Source organism: Nelumbo nucifera, chromosome 5 (assembly GCF_055504915.1).
Source record: "Nelumbo nucifera cultivar China Antique chromosome 5, China Antique-T2T, whole genome shotgun sequence".
NCBI lineage: Eukaryota > Viridiplantae > Streptophyta > Magnoliopsida > Proteales > Nelumbonaceae > Nelumbo > Nelumbo nucifera.
In genome coordinates, this window is record NC_142653.1 from 60,324,266 (window position 1) to 60,343,991 (window position 19,726).

General features: G+C 39.7%; 1 protein-coding gene across 9 annotated transcripts in view; it reads right to left on the minus strand.

Annotated features, from left to right (window-relative positions):
* LOC104588555 (phospholipase D delta-like) overlaps positions 1 to 19,726 on the minus strand; it is a 98,496-nt gene that overhangs the window by 46,200 nt on the left and 32,570 nt on the right. For all 9 annotated transcript variants that reach the window (XM_088887832.1, XM_088887830.1, XM_088887834.1 and 6 more), the window contains exon 8: positions 14,299 to 14,447. In XM_088887832.1, coding sequence (XP_088743958.1) covers positions 14,299 to 14,447 — 149 coding nt within the window. The remainder of the gene's footprint in view (positions 1 to 14,298; positions 14,448 to 19,726) is intronic.

Below are 19,726 nucleotides of genomic sequence, written 5' to 3' on the forward strand. Positions count from 1 at the left end.
CTTCCTCTTCCAGTTGCAGATTCTGTTCCTCTTGTTCTAGCTGTGACCAAGTCCTTGCCTCTAGTGCCACCACCTGTTGAACGGCCACCTATCCGTCAAGTGTATACACATCAACCACATGTACCGGCTTCTCCTCCTCCAGCTCCATCATCGTCGACAGATTCGGCAGTTGTCCCCACACCAGCTCCAAACCCAGTATCTGATCTTGATCTTCCCATTGCCTTGAGGAAAGGTAAACGCACTTGTACCCTTCATCCTATTTCTAATTATGTTTCACTCACTCACCTTTCTGCTTCCCATCGCCAGTTTATCTCTTTGTTATCCTCGTTGTTGTCCCTAAGGATGTCCAAGAAGCCCTTGCCTCTCCAGGATGGTGCCGTGCAATGGAAGAACTCTTAGCTCTAACTCATAATCATACTTAGGACCTCACCACTCTTCCTCCTAGGAAGCCGGATGTCGGTTGAAGGTGGGTTTATACTGTTAAGTATTTACCTGATAGTAGTGTAGAGCGATTGAAAGCTAGATTGGTTGCAAAAGGGTACTCCCAAACCTATGGTATTGACTACACAGAGACCTTCTCCCCAGTTGCTAAGATAGGTTCGGTTCGTGTTGTGATCTCGCTTGCTGCTATGTATGATTGGCCCCTCTATCAGCTTGATATCAAGAATGCTTTCTTGCATGGTGATTTGCTCGAGGAGGTCTATATGGAGCAGCCACCGGGATTTGTTGCTCAGGGGGAGGATGGTAAGGTATGCAGACTAAAGGACGCTATTTATGGGCTTAAACAGTCTCCTCGAGCATGGTTTGGTAGGTTTAGTGAGGTGGTCAAGAAGTTTGGTATGAAATAGTGCCAAGTTGACCATGCAATCTTCAATCATGACTCTCAGGCAGGAAAATCCTATTGGTGGTGTATGTAGATGATATTGTTATTACCGGGAATGATAAAATGGGCATTGATAGGTTGAAGACTTTTCTACAGGAACATTTTCAAACAAAGGACCTTGGTAAATTGAAATATTTCTTGGGGATAGAAGTAGCAAGGTCTAAGCATGGTATTAATTTGTGTTAGAGGAAATATGTGTTTGATTTGCTGGAGGAAACAGGTTTGTTAGGTGCTAAACCAGATGAAACACCTATGGAAACAAATACTAAGCTAAACAGTTATATGGGTGAAGTGTTTGAAGACCCTGGCAAATACCTGCGACTTGTAGGTAAACTGAACTACCTAACCATTACTCGAACAGATATTTCATTTGAGTGTGGTAAGTTAGTTCATGCAGAAACCTCTGGTTCCTCATTGGAATGCAGTTCTAAGAATTGTGAGGTATTTAAAAGGGGCTCCTGGTCGTGGTTTGATATACAAAAGTGATGGAAAACTTGAAAAAGAAGAATATACCGATGCTGAATGGGCCGATTCTATGTCTAATAGGAGATCTACCACAGGCAATTGCACTTTTCTTGGGGGTAATCTGGTGACATGGAAAAGTAAAAAGCAGACAGTCGTGGCGAGAAGCAGTGCAGAGGCAGAATATAAAGCTATGGCACATACTACTTGTGAATTAGTGCGGATAAGGAATCTTCTACAGGAGATAGGATACAATGTTGACACTCCAATGAAGCTCTGTTGTGGCAATTAGGCTACAGTTCATATTTCTTCTAATCCGGTGTTTCATGAAAGAACGAAGCACACAGAGGTTGACTGTCACTTTGTGAGAGAGAGGGTGCTAAGTGGAGTGATAGACACTACATATGTTAACACAGGGAACCAGTGGGCAGACTTATTTACTAAAGGGTTGAGTCGGGGAAGAGTGGACTACATATGTAACAAGTTGGGATTATATCATATATACTCACCAGCTTGAGCAGGAGTGTTAGTGTCGAGTATATAAGGGTATTTCTATCTTTAAACTTATGTTGAGGTTGCTAATGTGTAATATTATGTTAGAACTAGTGTCCCTCACTTAAGTAGGGGCACATGTGTCTTTTCCATTATGTTAGTAATATAAAACATATATGGCCGAATGGGAGAGGTATTTTTTTCTCTCATTCGAACCAGACTTTTCTTCTCTCCTTTTCTCTTCCTTTCTCTCTCTCTTTCTTTCTTCTTTCTTCCTCTCCGTTATCAGACTAACAGAACTCAAGGGCAGGCCGAATCATAATAGAGTCTATTTCATCAAAGTCAGTTGATAGAGTCATGTTATGTTAGTTAAGATTTGGCCATTTGCCTTTTTCTGCATTGAGTCATTTGTTTCTAGAAATGTTTAAGGGAATATCTCTGTTGAGCCTTCCTTGTGAGTCATGTGAACTTGCAAAACATTGTAGACAATCTTTTTTGGTAATTAATAAAAGATTAGTTTCTCTATGCACTTTTATGTATGGGGCCATATCATTTATCAACTATAAGGGGTTACAAGTATTTTTCCTTTTCATTGAAGATTTCTCTTGCAATACTAGGATTTACCTTATGAGATCCTAGGATGGAGTGTTAACTATTATGCAAAAATTTCATGAACTTATTCTTACCCAACTTAACACAGATCAAAATATTCTGATCTGATAATGCTAAGGAATATTTTGAGAAGACCCTTTCATCACTTTGATACCATTGGTGTTATTCATCAAAGTTCTTTTTCCTACAACAAAATGGAATGGCGGAAAGGAAGAATTGTCATGTGATTGATGTTGCTAGGAGCCTCCTTTTTGCTTCTCCTGTTCCTATTAAGCTTTGGGGGGATGTTGTTAGAAGAAAAAAACAGCCTTCTGAAATGAATGGACTGTTTAAAAAGGTGCAGAAAAGTGATTGAGAATAGTAGAAATCAAGATTAAAGGAGAAGAGGAAGAAGATGGCGGGAATAAGGCTTCAGAGAGAGATTTTCAAACATAATCTCCTCTTACACCCCTAATCCCTTTCATTAACTTAATTTCAGTAATTTACAAAGAGGCCCTTAATTGGGCGAATAATTAAAAGTACATAACATAAGAGAAAAGGCCCAAGTTGAGGCCCATTACAGCAAAGAACATAAAGAAACAAAATAAGAAAACAGTCTATAGGCCGTTCAGCCCATCTTCTCTACACTCCCCCTCAAGTTGAGGATAGATGTCAATCATGCCAAGCTTGCCAATATCTTGTTGTAGCCTTGGGGATGCCCTTGGTAAGGAAATCAACTAACTGTCCTTCAGAAGAGATAAAAGGTAGGTTAACTTTTCTAGAAGCCACTCTTTTTCAAATAAAATGTTTATCAACTTCAATATGTTTGGTTCTGTCATGTTGCACTGGATTGTGAGTAATGTTGATAGCAGCCTGATTATAACAATATAACATTAATGGCTTCATGCTCAATACCCAATTCCTCCATCAAGGATCGAAGCCACAATAGCTCAAAAACTCCATGAGACATGGCTCTTTATTCAGCTTTGGCTGAAGACCTGACAACAACAAATTGTTTCTTGCTTCTCCAAGAAACAATATTACCTGCCACCAAGCTACAGTACCCAAAAGTAGATCTTCTATCATCAATATTTCCGACCCAATCAGCATCTGTGTAGGCTTCAAGTTTCATATGACCATACTTAGCAAAAAGAATTCCCTTTTCTAGGAGAACCCTTCAAATAACACAAAATTCGTTTTGCTGCTGCCATGTGAGTGTCCCTAGGAGCATCCATGTACTAACTAATGCAACTGACAGCATATGCAATGTCTAGCCGAGTCATGCACAGATAGAGCAGCTTCCCAAGTAACCTCTGGAAGACTCCCTTATCTTTCAACAATACTCCATCTGAGGCAGAGATCGAAGAGTTTATGACTCATATCCATAAGAGTAGCAACTGGTCTAGCACCCATCTTCCCTGTTTCAATAAGCAAGTCAAGCACATACTTTCGTTGAGAGATAAGGATCCTATTTTAACAGTTGTGTTTAAGCAGTTCGAACCAATAGAGAGTAAGGGAGAAAGAAGAAGAACAGTCGAACCTGATAGCCAAACCCTATCAGTCGACCATGATGTAGATTAGTCTCTAATTAATTGTACAATGACTAAACTGCCCCCACTTAAGTATGGGACAGAAAGTCAATATTAGAACTTCCACATAAGCACATAACTTAACTGAACAAAATGACTAATCTACCCTTATTCGGCTAGCTCTAACAGATCCCATCCTTAGATCAAGCAACTTACATGCCAAGAAAATATCTCAATTCCCCCAGATCTTTGATCTCAAACTATGTATGAAGGAAAGATTTAACATCATTAATCCTTGATACATAATTGCCAATCACAACTATATCATCAACATACGCAATCAGATATACTTCCAAAGAGCCTCTCCTCTTCACAAAGAGGGTATGATCAGACTGATTTTGTATATAGCCAAAGTTAACAAGAGAAGCCCTAAACCTTTCAAACCATGCCCTAGGAGACTGTTTAAGTCCATAAAGAGATTTCTTTAGCTTGCAAACTTTCCCTTCCATATCTGTGTCATACATCCCTGGAGGGAGAGACATAGACCTCCTCATGTAACTCTCCATTCAGAAATGCATTTTTTACATCCAGCTGGTAAAGTGATCAATCTGAATGTGCAGCCAGAGATAGCAGAACCCTCACAGAAGTCATCCTTGCAACAAGAGCAAAGGCCTCTAGATAGTCAATCCCATATGACTATGTATAACCTTTTGCAACCAGCCTAGCTTTGTACCTTTCAATGGTGCCATCGGCATGATATTTGATGGTGAAAACCCACTTATAGCCTATTGGTTCCTTCCCTTCAGGAAAATCAACCACTTCCCAAGTGTCATTCTTATGTAGGGCACCAATTTCTGTTCTCATAGCACCCCTCCATTTTAGAATAGTAAGAGCTTCTAACACGGATCTAGGTATTGGGTTAGAATCAACAGAAGAAAGATAACCAAAATATGAAGGAGAGAGCAAACTATAAAAAAGGTGTTTGGAAATGCAATGTACAATACTTCCTTTTACCTTTCCTGATAGCAATAGGGACATCAAGGTCTGGAAAAGATGGCTCCAAAGGGATTATATCAGTACATGTTGTCTCTTTTGTGGCTAGAAGTGTAGGAGGCTCATGTGGTGCAGAGGAAACAATCTTTTCACCTCTAGTTCTCTATCGCTGTACAACCTAGGATTAAAAAGAGGACGATGAGGTAATGTAGGAGGAATACAAACACTAGAATGAGAATAAGATGACTGATCCTCTCTTGACTCATTTGAAGGAGGAAGAGGCTCAAAAGAAGACTCAACTGGGACAAGAAGGAGGAGAGCAAACTGTGACAAATTCTCCCCCTTTGGCCAATGCCTCTTCTAAGAAGGATCATAAAAAGAAGAAAGCTCATCAAAGGTGACATCCATTGAGACATATCGAGTTCCAATGTTGGGATCAAAACAACAATAACCCTTTTGTGTGGGGGAATAACCAAGGAAAATGCACTTGTGGGCTTTTGGTTCAAATTTATGTCTTTGGATACTTGGAATGTGTACATAACAGGTGTAGCCAAAGACACGGAGTGGAATAGGAAAAAAGTCCATGCCCGGATGAAGAAGACTGAAAGGAGACTTAAACCCCAACACTCTGGATGGCATACAGTTGATTAGGTAGGTTGCAGTGAGAACAACACCTCCCCAAAATCTGGTATCAAATTGGGTTAGAACAAATTCATGGAACTGCCTCACAAGTTTGGGAACTTCGTCATGGGACTTCATAAAAAATATCCAAGTACATCATGAAAAATCATCAATGAACAAGATAAAATATTTGTAGCCACCCATTGAAGGTAAGTGGTAAGGCCCCCACACATCAGAGTGCACAATGTGGAATGGAGAAGATCTTTTATTACTCAAAGAGTAACTGCTTCTACAATGTTTTGACAACTCACAAGACACACAATGAAGACTTGACAAACTAATTCCCTTAAATAGTTTTGAGAATAAATGATTCAATGCAATAAAAGAAAGATGACCCAAACGAAAATGACATAACATGACACGACTGACAGACTATTGGGAGTGGCCACTCCCAATCACTTTCTAAGACTTCAGATCCTGAAAAACATAGTAGGAAGGAAAAAAGGTTACACTACAGTTCAAAGACTTAGTTAAGCTGCTTATAGATAACAAATTTGTATTGAGTTTGGGTACATAAAGAGCAGAACAAAGTATCAAAAATTCTGTAATTTTGATGGTTCCCTTGCCAGAGATAAGAGCAAGAGAGCCATCAGCTAGGGTGATTTTATCACAGCCAGGAAGCAAATCATAAGAAATAAACAAGGTGGAAAGGCTGGTCATATGGTCAGAAGCACCAGAATCAATAATCCAAGGGATCCTACGATTACCTGAGATAGTTGCATGATTAGAAGAAGCCTGTACACTTGAATGAGCAAATGCAAAAGAGGTTGAATTTCCCGGAGAGTTGGAAGAAGAGGCCGCACCCTCTAGGTAACTAATCATCCTTCCAAATTTCTCATACTCTACCTTCATAACTGCTAACTGTTCACTAGCAGTCCTCTCTTCAGTTAGACACCTGTCACTATCTGCACTAGTAGCAATATTGGCACTTCCCGCCTTCATATTATCAGACTTCTTTTGAAACCGAAGGGGAAGAAGCTCCCGATGTAGTTACCAGCACTTGTCTTTTGTCTGTTTGGTTTCTTACGATACTCACAAATAACTTCCTTCTTCCTTGAGCCACCTGGATTTCCTTAAATTCCCTTAGGTTTCAACCCCATGTTAGCAAAGTGATCATTTAGACCAGTACCTTGAACTTGGACTAGTCTCCTGCTTTCTTCACTGAGTATATGAAGGCAGGAAGTAGCAACATTGGCACTTCCTGCCTTCATATTATTAGACTTCTTTTGAAACCGAAGGGGAAGAAGCTCCCGATGTAGTTACCAGCACTTGTCTTTTGTCTGTTTGGTTTCTTACGATACTCACAAATAACTTACTTCTTCCCTAAGCCACCTGGATTTCCTATAATTCCCTTAGGTTTTAGCCCCATGTTAGCAAAGTGATCATTTAGACCAACACCTTGAACTTGGACTAGTCTCCTGCTTTCTTCACTACTAACCAACGCATAGGCTTGAGACAATGAAACACTATCCTTGGATAAGATGTTCTGCTTTGTCATGTCATACTCGAGATTCAGCCCCATCAAAAACTCAAACACCTTGTTTCTCTCAACTAGTTTCCTGTAGGTTTCAGCATCATTAGTACTTTCCCAGGCTACAGTTTCCATCAAGTCAATTTCTTGCCAAAGATTTTCAGTATTGAGAAATAAACAGCCAAAGGTTTCTCCCCTTGCCTTAAATTTTTCACATCACTCAGCTTGTATGCTCTGGTTGCATTTAGTTTTTGGGAATAGCTTTCAGCAACACTATCCCATATTTCCTTTGCTGAATTCATCCACAAATAGTGTTGACTAATTTGATGTTGCATTGAGTTCACTAACCATCCGATTACAATATAATTTTCTTGCATCCATATTTCATAGGATGGATCATCTTCCGAGGGAGAGCCTTCTTGCTCCTGGAGATATAACCCCATTTGCCTCTATTGCAGATATGAATTTTTACTGATTGTGACCATGCCAGATAATTAGTTCCATCTAGCTTGATTGTGGTCACAGCCAGTAGAGAGTCAATAGAGGCTCCCAAAACCTGTCTGGATTCAGCAACATGCTTGTTTTCAACTTCCAAAGGGTCCATCTTCTTAAAACACTTCAAAAATAGCTTCTAATAACTTCAAATAGCAATCAATGAAGACAGGAAAAAAACTGTGTTGTGAATCAACCTCTATGCAGTCGTACCTATTAACTACATCACACTCGGAACTCAGGAGAAACAGAAAAAACCCAGCCGCACCTTGTAGACTTCACATAACACCGAGCAACTTGAATCGATCTTCATGATGAAGAATAAGAAGTCTTTCAATCATTTAGCACCAAGGTCAAACTCCTTGTGGAGCCCGCAAGCATATTTCTTCAGTTAATTAGGGTTTCAGGCAACACACTTGATCTTGTCAAAGGGACGACAAAGATAGTATCCTTCTCTCCAAAAACCACTAACAACTGAGCTAAAAAATTTTCTTTAACTATTCATCCAATTCAATTCTCCATACACACTATGTATGGGAAGAAAGAGGAGAAAAGAGAGAGAAGAAGAGTCCACTTTGATACCAAGAAGAAAAACAACCTTCTGAAATGAATGGGAGGATCCCGTGACTTATACGGAAGCTATGTTGGACATATCTTCCTTGAAGTGGGTAGATGCCATGAGAGCTGAGATGGACTCAATGGAGACCAATGGAGTTTGGACTCTGGTAGATCCACCCCCTGGGGTAAAAGCAATTGGTTGCAAATGGATCTATAAGAGGAAGAAGGGCCCCGATGGTAAGGTTGAGACCTACAAGGCTCGTCTTGTGGCGAAAGGGTACACTCAGAAATAAGGAATCGATTATGAGGAAAACCTTTTCGCCGGTGGCCATGCTTAAATCCATTAGGATCCTGCTAGCTGTAGCAGCGTACCATGATTACGAGATTTGGCAAATGGATGTCAAAACTACATTCCTGAATGGAGATCTTAGTGAAGATATCTATATGCAGCAACCACAAGGTTTCATAGCTGCGGGTCAAGAACACATGGTATGTTAACTAAACCGATCCATATATGGACTTAAGCAAGCTTCTAGGAATTGGAACATCCGGTTTGACTTCACCATCAAAAAGTTTGACTTTGAGCAAAATCCAGATGAGCCCTGTGTTTACAGGAAATCCAATGGGGACAAGGTTACGTTCTTAGTTCTGTATGTAGATGACATTCTACTCATTGGGAATGATGTAGGAATGTTGACTACACTGAAAGTGTGGCTTTCACAACAATTCTCCATGAAAGATCTTGGAGAAGCCTCCTACATACTAGGTCTTCGACTCTATAGAGATAGATCGAAGAGGATAATAGGATTATCCCAATCTGCTTACATTGACAAAATAGTCAAGAGATATAGCATGGAGAACTCCAAGAAAGGAAATGTTCCTTCCATGCATGGAGTCACTCTCTCTAAGGGTATGTCTCCCAAGACTCCCGAAGAGATTGAGGGCATGAAAAACGTTCCCTATGCCTCATCCATAGGGAGTATCATGTATGCCATGCTGTGCACTCGTCCTGACATCTCTCAGGCAGTGATGTGGTAAGCAGATTCCAGTCAAACCCAGGGCAGGAGCATTGGACCGCAGTGAAAAACATATTAATATACCTTCGAAGGACAAAAGAGTTTTGTCTGGTATTCGGTGGTAGTTCACTACAGATCCAGGGGTATACTGATGCTGATTTCCAGTCAGACCCAGATGATAGAAAATCTACATCTGGTTATATCTACACGATAGGATCATGTGTTGTTAGCTGAAAGAGCAACAAACAGGGGTCCCAAGTAGTAAGAATAACACTCCACAACCCAAGCCGAACACATTGACATAAGTGAGGCTGCCTAATGAATGAAGGTGTTCATTATGGAATTTGGAATTCAGCACATTACCCATTCCACTGTTGTGTGACAACACTGGATCTACGGAAGATTAATGTTAAAAGGTAGCATCAGCGAAGAATGTGGCAGACCCATTGACTAAGCCACTGACATAGAAAGTGTTTGAGAAACACGTGGAAAGTCTGGGACTCCAGGTGGTACCCGATTGGAGCAAAGTGCAAGTGGGAGCTGTTAGACAGTGTATGCCCTTAGCTCCAATTAGATTGATGTACATTTTGACATTTAATGTAAATGAATAAAGTACATATTTGATTCATGTTATTATGTAATACCCTTAAACTGGACACTTATGAGACTCGTGTTAGTTAGAATTAGAATCTTCACAGCCATTGGATAGATCTGGGGAGATTTATCCTTCCAAGGCTGACACTGATGTGCCACCAAGTTGGTTGGGGTGGCTTGTCTCAGCTGCTAGGGTGAGACCTGAGGTACATGTAGTGTGGGTTTTCTTGAAACCCTGAACCGGACCAGAATTCCAGTATTGCCCTGGACCTTGGAGATAGATGGGCAAAACTGGAATGTTACACCTGACCCCTAGACTCGATTATGATATTGCACTAGGTGTCGGATTGGGCTGTCTTTGATATGCCAATCAGTGAGATCCTTAGAGGGGGTCAAAACCTGGGTATGTTGGGACAGTCTGAGAATTCATCTGAGTGGGTGATCATAGTGACAAGATCGGCCCCTTTGTCGGACAAAGTGAATGATCGGGGATGCACTCTCTCTGATGGAAACCTAAACTGCCGGCAGTTGATTTCAACCGTTGAAATTTGTTTTGCAAAATATATTTATATAGAGATATACATATATATATATATATATATAATGGTTTCAAATTGTTTGCAAAAGGTTTTAATTCCCGGGATCCATGTGAGTAGAGAGTGCAGCATTGTACCTTGTAGCCGAGGGAGAGGTCCTCTCTTGTTGGGCAGTGTTTGATCATTATGGGCCAAGAGGTTAAGTGTAAGACCATTGAGGGTAATACCTGATGGGCTAATCTTGCATCTGCCCACAGTCCTTGGGTTTTTAAAAGGTGGCTTGACCCAAGGACCATTTAGTGTAAATGTTGGGCCCATTAAGAGCCCATGGTGATGGACTCAGGGGTTCACTGTCTCCTACAGTGAATTCGGCCAGGCCTTGTAACAGAGGTTGGGTTGAACCCATGTGGCTGATGTGTAGATCAATGTTTGGGTCCCACGCTATACAAGGATATCCAACTGGATAGCAATTTGGAGGGTAAGTGAGCAGATAGACTTAATGGGCCTAAAGTCCAATTCGAACTGGCTTAATGAGATTAATTAAAAAGGGGTGGTTCTGGGATTTAGACCAGCAGATAGGATAAGGGATTGTCCCTATCAACTCAGAGAGTCCAGATCCAAATAAAGATTTGGATCAGGAAACTCCTAATTAGATTAGGAGGGCTGATCTTTATCTGCAAATAAGATAAGGGATTATCCTTATCTCTTAAAGAGAGTCCAGATCCAAATACAAGATTTGGCTTAGGAAACTCCTAATGGGATTAGGAGAACCTCTCTTTAAGGCTATAAATAGGAGAGCAGGGCGAACCCTCAGGACAACAACAAAAATCATCTGAGTGACTGCTGATTTCCAGAGAGAGACAACACAGTTTGACTACACTCTCCTCTCCTACTCTTGCCGCCATACCAGTTCGATCTCCACCTGTGGGAGCGATCAAGAAGAGTTATTGATATTACCTTTTGGCAGAAAAGGTAATCTAAAGTCGTGCTCACTAGCTCTCCATCATAGTCTTGCTGAAGAATTCGGTTCTTGCTGAAGAGTCGTCCTGCTGATTCTGCTTTATCCTGCACCGTGTCATCTTCGGTAGAAGCAGTCTTTGGATTTTTCCTTGGGCGTGAACACCTTCATTGGAGGTTATTACTACTTCGTATCAGGTATATCCCTCCACTCCCTTTTGGTTTCAGATCTGGTCTGGTTTGGGTTCAAGATTGATCCTTGAAGATGCAGTTTTCTAAAATAGGGAATGCGATTCTCACATGGGAGAGAGAGAAATTTTTGAAATTTCGCCCAACCTTCCTGCAGGGTTCGGCCATCCACATGATGGATCTCTCATCCCTTCACCTATTTGTTAAGAGGAGGGCGATAAAAAATGGGTAAACCAGAATAAAAGAGCAAGACGAGCAGATCTGAACTTGTTGCATGCGCTCTGATACCATGTGAAAACCTTATTTAGTCCTAGGTTACAGTAGAGAAGAAGGAGAAGAAGAAGAAGAAGGGTTCGGCCAGTAGAGGAAAATCAGTCCTCTCTAGTCGACCCACTTGTATTTATCTCCAATAACATAGTTACAAGAAAGACCATATTGTCCCTCATAAGTGATGGGACACATAACTTAAACTTAAATAAAACAGACCTTTCACTCTCAAATAGATAAACCCAAATGACCAAAATACCCATGTTTTGTGTACTCTTAACACTTTCGAAACTCAAGTTAGGGCTGAATAGTAGGTAGATAAGCTTCTCTCCCCCTGCTTACATGTTGAGGATTCAACTTGTGATTGGTAAATCTAGGCATAGTGCCTTTTGTTCAGAGTACGTTGCTTTTGCTTGTTCCCATATTTCTTTTGCTGTTTCAGCCCACATGAAATTCTACTTAACTGAAGGTAACATGGACGTTAGAGACCACAACATAATCATACAGTTTTCTTGGTCCCATTTGTAATATTCGGTAGTCCCTGATCTAGGTTCCTTCACCTTCCCATTGATGTACCCTGCCTTTCAACTAGTTGTAATGTACAACCACATCTCTTTGGACCAAGCCAATAGTTCCTACCATCCAAAGGAGTGATAGTCATAGGGAAATTAATGTGTCAGGGCCACCATTCAGTCCACCCAGATTGGATGTAGTTCCAAATGTTGCTAAATCTTCAGTAGACATAACAAAAAAGGGTTTTTGGGTGAACAACCTGTTATCATTCAGTCCAGACACACAGGTGACAATCACCCCACTCCTTAGAGACTTTCACGTAAGTAGCAAACACATACACAGCAGCTTCCATCACACATGTGTACAGGTCTACCTGACCTTTTCCAAGGACAATACAAGTCAAAACATATCAACTACTACAACGGCAGTACTCTGCCAGTCGATTTGGGTCACTCATGACCAACAAAGGTTTCAAAACCTGACGGATTTGGATCTACAGATCCACACAAAAGGGTCAAATGCACCCTTACACCATCCGTACTATAAACACATCCTGTCCTTGGGCTTTCTGACAAGAACCAAGGCTACAAACAACCTAGTTCTTTAGGTTATGATCAGTCCAAGCAGATTTTTTAGGTTTTCAACCCAGAAAAAACCAACAGCAGAGAAAAAAATGTCACCAACCTCGATGGAGAACTACAGTCGACCATCCACTTAATTCTGAAGTTGTTTTCTGGATAAACAATCAAGTTTTAAACATAGGGAGAAGGGCCAAAGTGTTCTCAGACCTAGGTCAGGTCTATTTTCTCAATTTCCCATCCAGAAGAAAAAAAAAATAAAGAAAGACCCATGATAAGAGAGGAGCAGATTTAGAGAGCAACATCCTGCTCTGATACCATGTTTTCCAAGAGAAAGAAGAGAAGAAGAGAATACGAGAAGAAGAAAAGATGTGAGAGAGGCAAAAAGTGTGCTGGAGGTTCCAGCCATTCTATTTATATATTAAGGTGACCATACATAATATAAAAATAGGGAAAAAGACAAGAATACCCCTGTGGGTACAAGCTTAACATATTACATCAAGTGTAAAAGACTAATATGCCCTTATAGGGCGGCTAACACATAAAACTGCATAAAAAACTTAAAAACATCACTCCAAAGGGTCCCAAAAAGTGTGTTATGGTCCCCACTTCCTACATAAAAATAATAATAAACAAAAACAACTAACAAATTTGCACAAAATCCTCAACAGAAACAACTGTTGGATCTATCAATAGAAAGGAAACCAAAGGAGCCGATATGTGTCATTGAGTATATACTTGCCAGATCGGCGGTCGTTCAATAAGAAGCTGCACTGGAGGCAAGGGCTTGGTCACAGCTAGAACAAGAGGAATAGGGTCATCATATGGCACAAGAAGTGGAAGTGCAGTTGCTTCTTGCACTTCTTGGAGTTGATAGAATCACAACAAAAACACACAATCCAATGGCAGAACGATGAGTATTCAAACAACTAACAGTGCAACACAAATAACAGACAATCTGATGGAGAGAGGATGAATGAGCCTGGCAAGGAGCCGAGACAAATTGGCTAACAACTTGAACATCTTCAGCAATTTCTAGATGAGTCATTGTGAGATAAATTAGATGGACAACAAGTTGACATTATCGTGAACAATCCTTGAAAGTTCCCCTTCATTAAAAGAATACTTCACATTTAGTTCCATAGTATCCAACCACTAAGAATTAGTGAGGCGAGCAAGATGAATAAGATCCAGTGTATTTTTATAGATTTACAATGGAATAGAAAAGCAAATTGATATCTCCTGATTTGAAGGATTGTTTTCTGATTTCCTTTCACATTATTTCTTTATGTAAAAGTAACTAAAATACACTTTAGGTAGGCCAAAATGTCAAAAGACCTATTTATAATTCTATTATATGCTTTAATTAAGAAAATGTAGTTCCAATCGCAATCACAATAACACAATAATTGCAGTGCATGCTTAAATCTGAAAGTAAAGAATTAATCCCACAAGAATTCAATGGGTAGAAAATTCAAATGTATAAGCAAGCTAACCTGCCAAAACAAAATTTCTTGCACAGAGGCACTAGTTGGGACACCCTCAGGCCACATTGGTATAACAACATATACTGAGAACCGTTCATTTGCACTGATTTTGCTAGCAATTTTCAAAGCCAATTCTATAGGCACTAAATTATCTGCACCTGCTTAAATAAATAAAACTAAAAAGTGAAAATGCTTTTCCTACAAAAAAAAGTTTAAATTAATCATTTTATGGGTGGATAAAAATTATTCATGAATATTGGGCATAAGACTTTGTAAGTAGCACATTAACATTTCATAGGTAAAAGCCTGTATATCTATGAATTCAACATAATGCAGAAAGAGTGTCTGACAATTAAAAAATAAAAGTGGAAGACTATTTCTAAATTGAGGAGAGCCAAAGTTGAGGCAAAAGCCCCACATATAAAAGGACAGGTAGAACTGGCAATAAGTCTAATTAATAGGGAGAAGGAAAGGTAGAAGAAGCAATAACTATGTAAATATGTGGATTACGAGAAAAACAGCAGGAAGTTACACAGAAGAAAGAAAGAGGTGAAGAGAGAAAAATGGAGAAAGCAATTAGCAGTGGAGAAAAGGATCAATGCATCCAACACCTATTTAATTAGAAAAGCTTGTAAGAATATAATTAGAAAGATTGCCTTTGTTCTGTTTTAATCCCAAACATTACTCAAGGTGGAGGGACGGCCGCCTTAGAATTTTATTAACCATTGGAAAATGGAAACTTATCAAATATAGAGGACATAGCCTGCCTTGCCCCAAAATCAAGACAAACAATGATCACCTGTTCCATCTTAACCCTGCCTAATATAATAAAAAGTAAATATAACTAATCATATCTAAATACAGGCAGCTGAAGTTGATTTTCATATATAATGCAATGAACATCATAGGGCAGATCAATATTAGAGTAAAAAGAAGATGGCCCCTTTGAGAGACTAGCATACCAAGTTAGCTGATCCATCTGCCACTCTATACAGTAACCAATAGCTTTTTACAATAACCGATACTAACCAATAACTTCATGAATTGCTCTAATTTCCACCATAAAATTAGAACCAACATAATAAATGCAAAGAGTGCAAAGAGAACTCTTCTGTCATGGTTCCCGAGCACACCACCTCCTCCACATATCCCCAGGTTACCTTTATTCACCCCATCAACATTATATTTGATAAAATTATCCGGGGTGCTCGAAGATACAACACAAAACTGAGGTTTTCTTGGCACTGCCACTTGGACATGAAGAATCTGTAAGCATAACCTATCAATAAAGGAAGCCTCCTTATTGGGATGAATCCACCATATCTCCAACATCCATTTAGATATTTTGAAGAGAATAGCTTGGCCTGACAAAACAGTACCTTCCATGTGCACATGGAATCCCTCCTTCCAAATCTCCCACGTAAAGAATGGGAGAAGTCTGCACAAGATCAAATTAGGAGTTGAAATATGAGATAGAGGATACAAATGATACAGCCTAGTTCTGTAAGAATGCCCAACTGGTAGAGAAATATTGCCTAGCACCAAAATGAGACCATACTTTCATGGCTAATACTCCATGAAAAAGATAATAAGTGGTCACAATGCTTTTCTAATTGCAACAGTTGCAGGCCGGAACCAGAGGGGACACCAAGCCTTCTTACACTCCCATCAGTAGGAATATCTCCACACAATAGCTTGCAATTATCACACATAGCTTTGGCAAACTGATCAAATGGATATTTGGATTTTATAGCATTCCACACATCCTTCACTAAAAGAAATCCAAGAGGTACTAGGAGTCCAGAACAAGATATCTTCTCCAGGAGTCAATTTCATAAAAAGACTTCCGATTCTACTCTTGGCATCATCTTTGAAAGGATAAACAATATTATCCCAGTTCCATTCACCATTTGGATCTAGAATATCTCTGACCCTAAGATCAAAATTGATGTCCATAGGGTTGTCCACGTATTTAATTAAAGGGTCCTCTTTATGCCATCTAACCAACCAAATTGATATATTACCTTGCATATTATACCACAGAGAAAGGTTAGCCAATTGTTAAATAAGCCTACAATTCATCTCCCTAGTTTGAGAGCCACGATCACTATTCAAGAAAAAGTAATGCCCATCATGAAAAAACATTCATGGAAGAGCCTTTCTTTAAGTAATTAGAGTATATGAACACAACTTTCCTGTTGACAGCTCTAGTACATATTACTCAAATTCTAACACTCCCCTGTGGAGTTGTCTGCAACCAAAGAGGTTCAGACCTGTTCTGTAAAGAAAAGAAACCAGAAAAGAAGAAAAAGAACAGAGGAAGAAGAAGAGAAAAAAATAGGGAAAAGGGGTGCAGTCAATTTAATCTGTTCTGCCGCTCCAGGTACTATTTATATTAGACACACAGCTCCAGGTACTATATATATTAGACACAAATAAAAAGTGTACAATGAAAGGAATACCCCTATCGACAGTAACAGCATAAGCACAAGCTAACAGAAACATAAAACATGCTAACAGCAACATAAAACAGAAAAATGTCATCAGTAAATAATAAAAATGTGGGACCACAAAATCAACAAACATTTTCTCCACACTCCCCCTCAAGTTGGAAAAAGATATTTGTCATTCCCAACTTGCTTAAATCTGTCTCAAGCTTGACTTTTGTGACTGCCTTGGTGAAGAGATCAGCAAGCTGTATATCAGAGGCTACATAGGGAAAACATACTTCCTAAGAGGAACTCTCTCTCAAATGAAATGTATGTTAATTTTAATGTGTTTGGTTCTATCATGCTGTATTGGGTTATGAGCAATATTAATAGCCGCCTAGTTATCACAATATAACATCAAGGGTCTTTCATACTCAATCTCCAACTCTTCAAGGAGTGAACTCAGCCATAACATTTCAGCAACACCATTAGTCATAGTCTCATAGACCTGTATTCAACTTCTGCACAAGAGCAACCAACAACATTTTGTTTCTTGCTCCTCCAAGAAACTAGATTTCCTCTAACAAGAGTACAATATCCTAAGGTAGATCTCCTATCATCAATACACCGTGCCTAATCTGCATCAGTGTACACTTCTATCTTCATGTGGCCATTGCTTTTAAAATGTATACTTTGGCCAAGACACCTCTTCAAGTAAACTAAAATCCTTTCAATAGCAAGGAGATGGATTGTCTAGGGAGAATGCATAAATTGACTAACAACACTAACAACATAAGAAATGTTGGGGCGAATCAGGCATAGATTAAGGAGCCTTCCCACAAGTTGTTGGTGCATACTCTTATCTTCAAGAGGTTCACCATCTTCTAGAGTTATCTTATGATTTGGCTAAATGGGAGTATCTATAGGTTTAACCCCCAATTTTCTTGTTTATTCTAGGAGATCAAGAACATACTTTCTTTGAGAAATAAAAATGCCATGCTTGGACCTTACCACTTCAATCTCTAAAAATACCTCAGCTCACCTATCAACACCCGATTTTTGCTCGGTCCTTTGTCTGAACCCCCAACTCACCCTCGAACACCAATCGAACCATTTCAACCCTGTCGAAACCCAAAGAACCCAAATCTCTAAGCCCAAATCTACAAAATCCATTGTTGATCTCACCTAATACCTTAAAGCCGACCGAGTCCAAAGGTCGGGGTTCTAATAGAAAAGGGGTGGGGTTTCTCACCCTTTTGCTCAGTTCCCTGCATCCAAAAGGAGGTTGGTCTACAAGAGGAGAAAGAAGCACTCTCAATGACCTACCAAGTTGTCAGAGAATATTGGCTCTCAATCCGAACTTGTATTTTTTTTTCTTGTTTTATATTTATTATTTTGAAAATTATAACTAAGGGAATCTGGTATTCACACTGACAAGAGAGAGGGGTGCCTAACCCCTTCCCTCTCTCTCTCTCAACTTGCCAAGAATTGCCTTGTCTTGACCGAATGGTATGGAGTCACTATCAATTCTGAAATGTTTTACCAAATGCAATTCCGAGACCCATCACTCCCAGTTATCTATCCTGATGGGTGGCAACTCCATTTGTTCGGCCACGAAGTGAACAGCCGGTTTTTTTCCAGCGTTCACATCACCCAGATTATTTACTTCAAACTCTTGATTAAAAAATTGTTTAAGAAAATTAATTTTGTCAATATCACTCCTTGTCACAACAATGACATCAACATACACAACTAAAATAGTCAAAGCAGAGCCTTTCCCTCTTAATGAAAAGGGTGTGACTAGACTAGGCTTGAGCACAGCCAAACTTTTTCTAAATCAAGTCTGAATCTATCTAAAAGAGTCAACAATTAATGCCACCTATTGCTCCCCCTCAATTGTAACCATCACACTCTGCCTACTTTTCTTAGACTGGACAAGGGCATACACCCCTTGAACTGAAAACAACTCTTTACGTCCTAATATCTGAACTCTAAGAGGTTCATATATGGGGTTTAGTCCCAACAATAAGGAAAAAACCAAGAAACCAACTTCATAAGTTTTAGCATTATCATCATCATGTTTTCATCTATAGCCTGATAGTGGTTCAACTCCGTCCATACTGAAGTAAGGGATGAATAATAGGCTGACAAACTATGGTTACCATATTTACAGGTTAAGGATTCAGCTTGTAATTGGTAAATCTTGGCAATAGTGCCTTTTGCTCAGAGTAGGTGATTTTGGCCTATCCCCACATTTCACTAGCAGTTTCTGCCCACATAAAGTTCTTCTTCACATCAGGTTCCATGGCTACCATACTGTTCTCTTGGTCCCACTTATCATATTCAGTTGTCCCACTCTTGGGTTCTTTCACTCTTCCATTTATGTAACCATCTTTTCTCCTTGCTATTACATAAAGTTTTACACCTTTATCCCACTCCATGTAGTTCAGGCCATTTAAAGGGGTAATTGACATAGGAAACATCATATTTTCAACTCTCATACCAGCTATACTATGGGTTGATATAACCTCGGATGAAGCAGAATCATCATTTGCCATTGGAAAAAAAAAAAAAAATCTATGAGACAAAAACAAGAACCACAGGTGGACCAAACTAGTCCCCACTCAACTACTACCACTCAGTCACAATTAGGGCACTAAACACCAAAAATTCTGCTTTTGGAATAAAGAAAACACTACTGAAATTCCACTGGCAGCAATTAAACAATCCGAAACAGTCCAAAAATTTAAGTCCTAGTCACCATTGGACCACACCCTACCCATACCAAACAATCACAGCACATACCTGTGACAAAGGGGATCAACACATGCAAACCCAAAGAAAAAAGCCTTCACAGCATCAGCCCCCTCCAACTAGGGTTACCTTGGTGTTACAACCAAGGAAGAACCCAGAATAATTAGTAAAAGTGTGTTTTAACTAGTTCGATTAGGGTTTCTTGTCTTCACTGTCTAAGAAATCTAAAAACTGAGTACAGTGAATGTGATTCA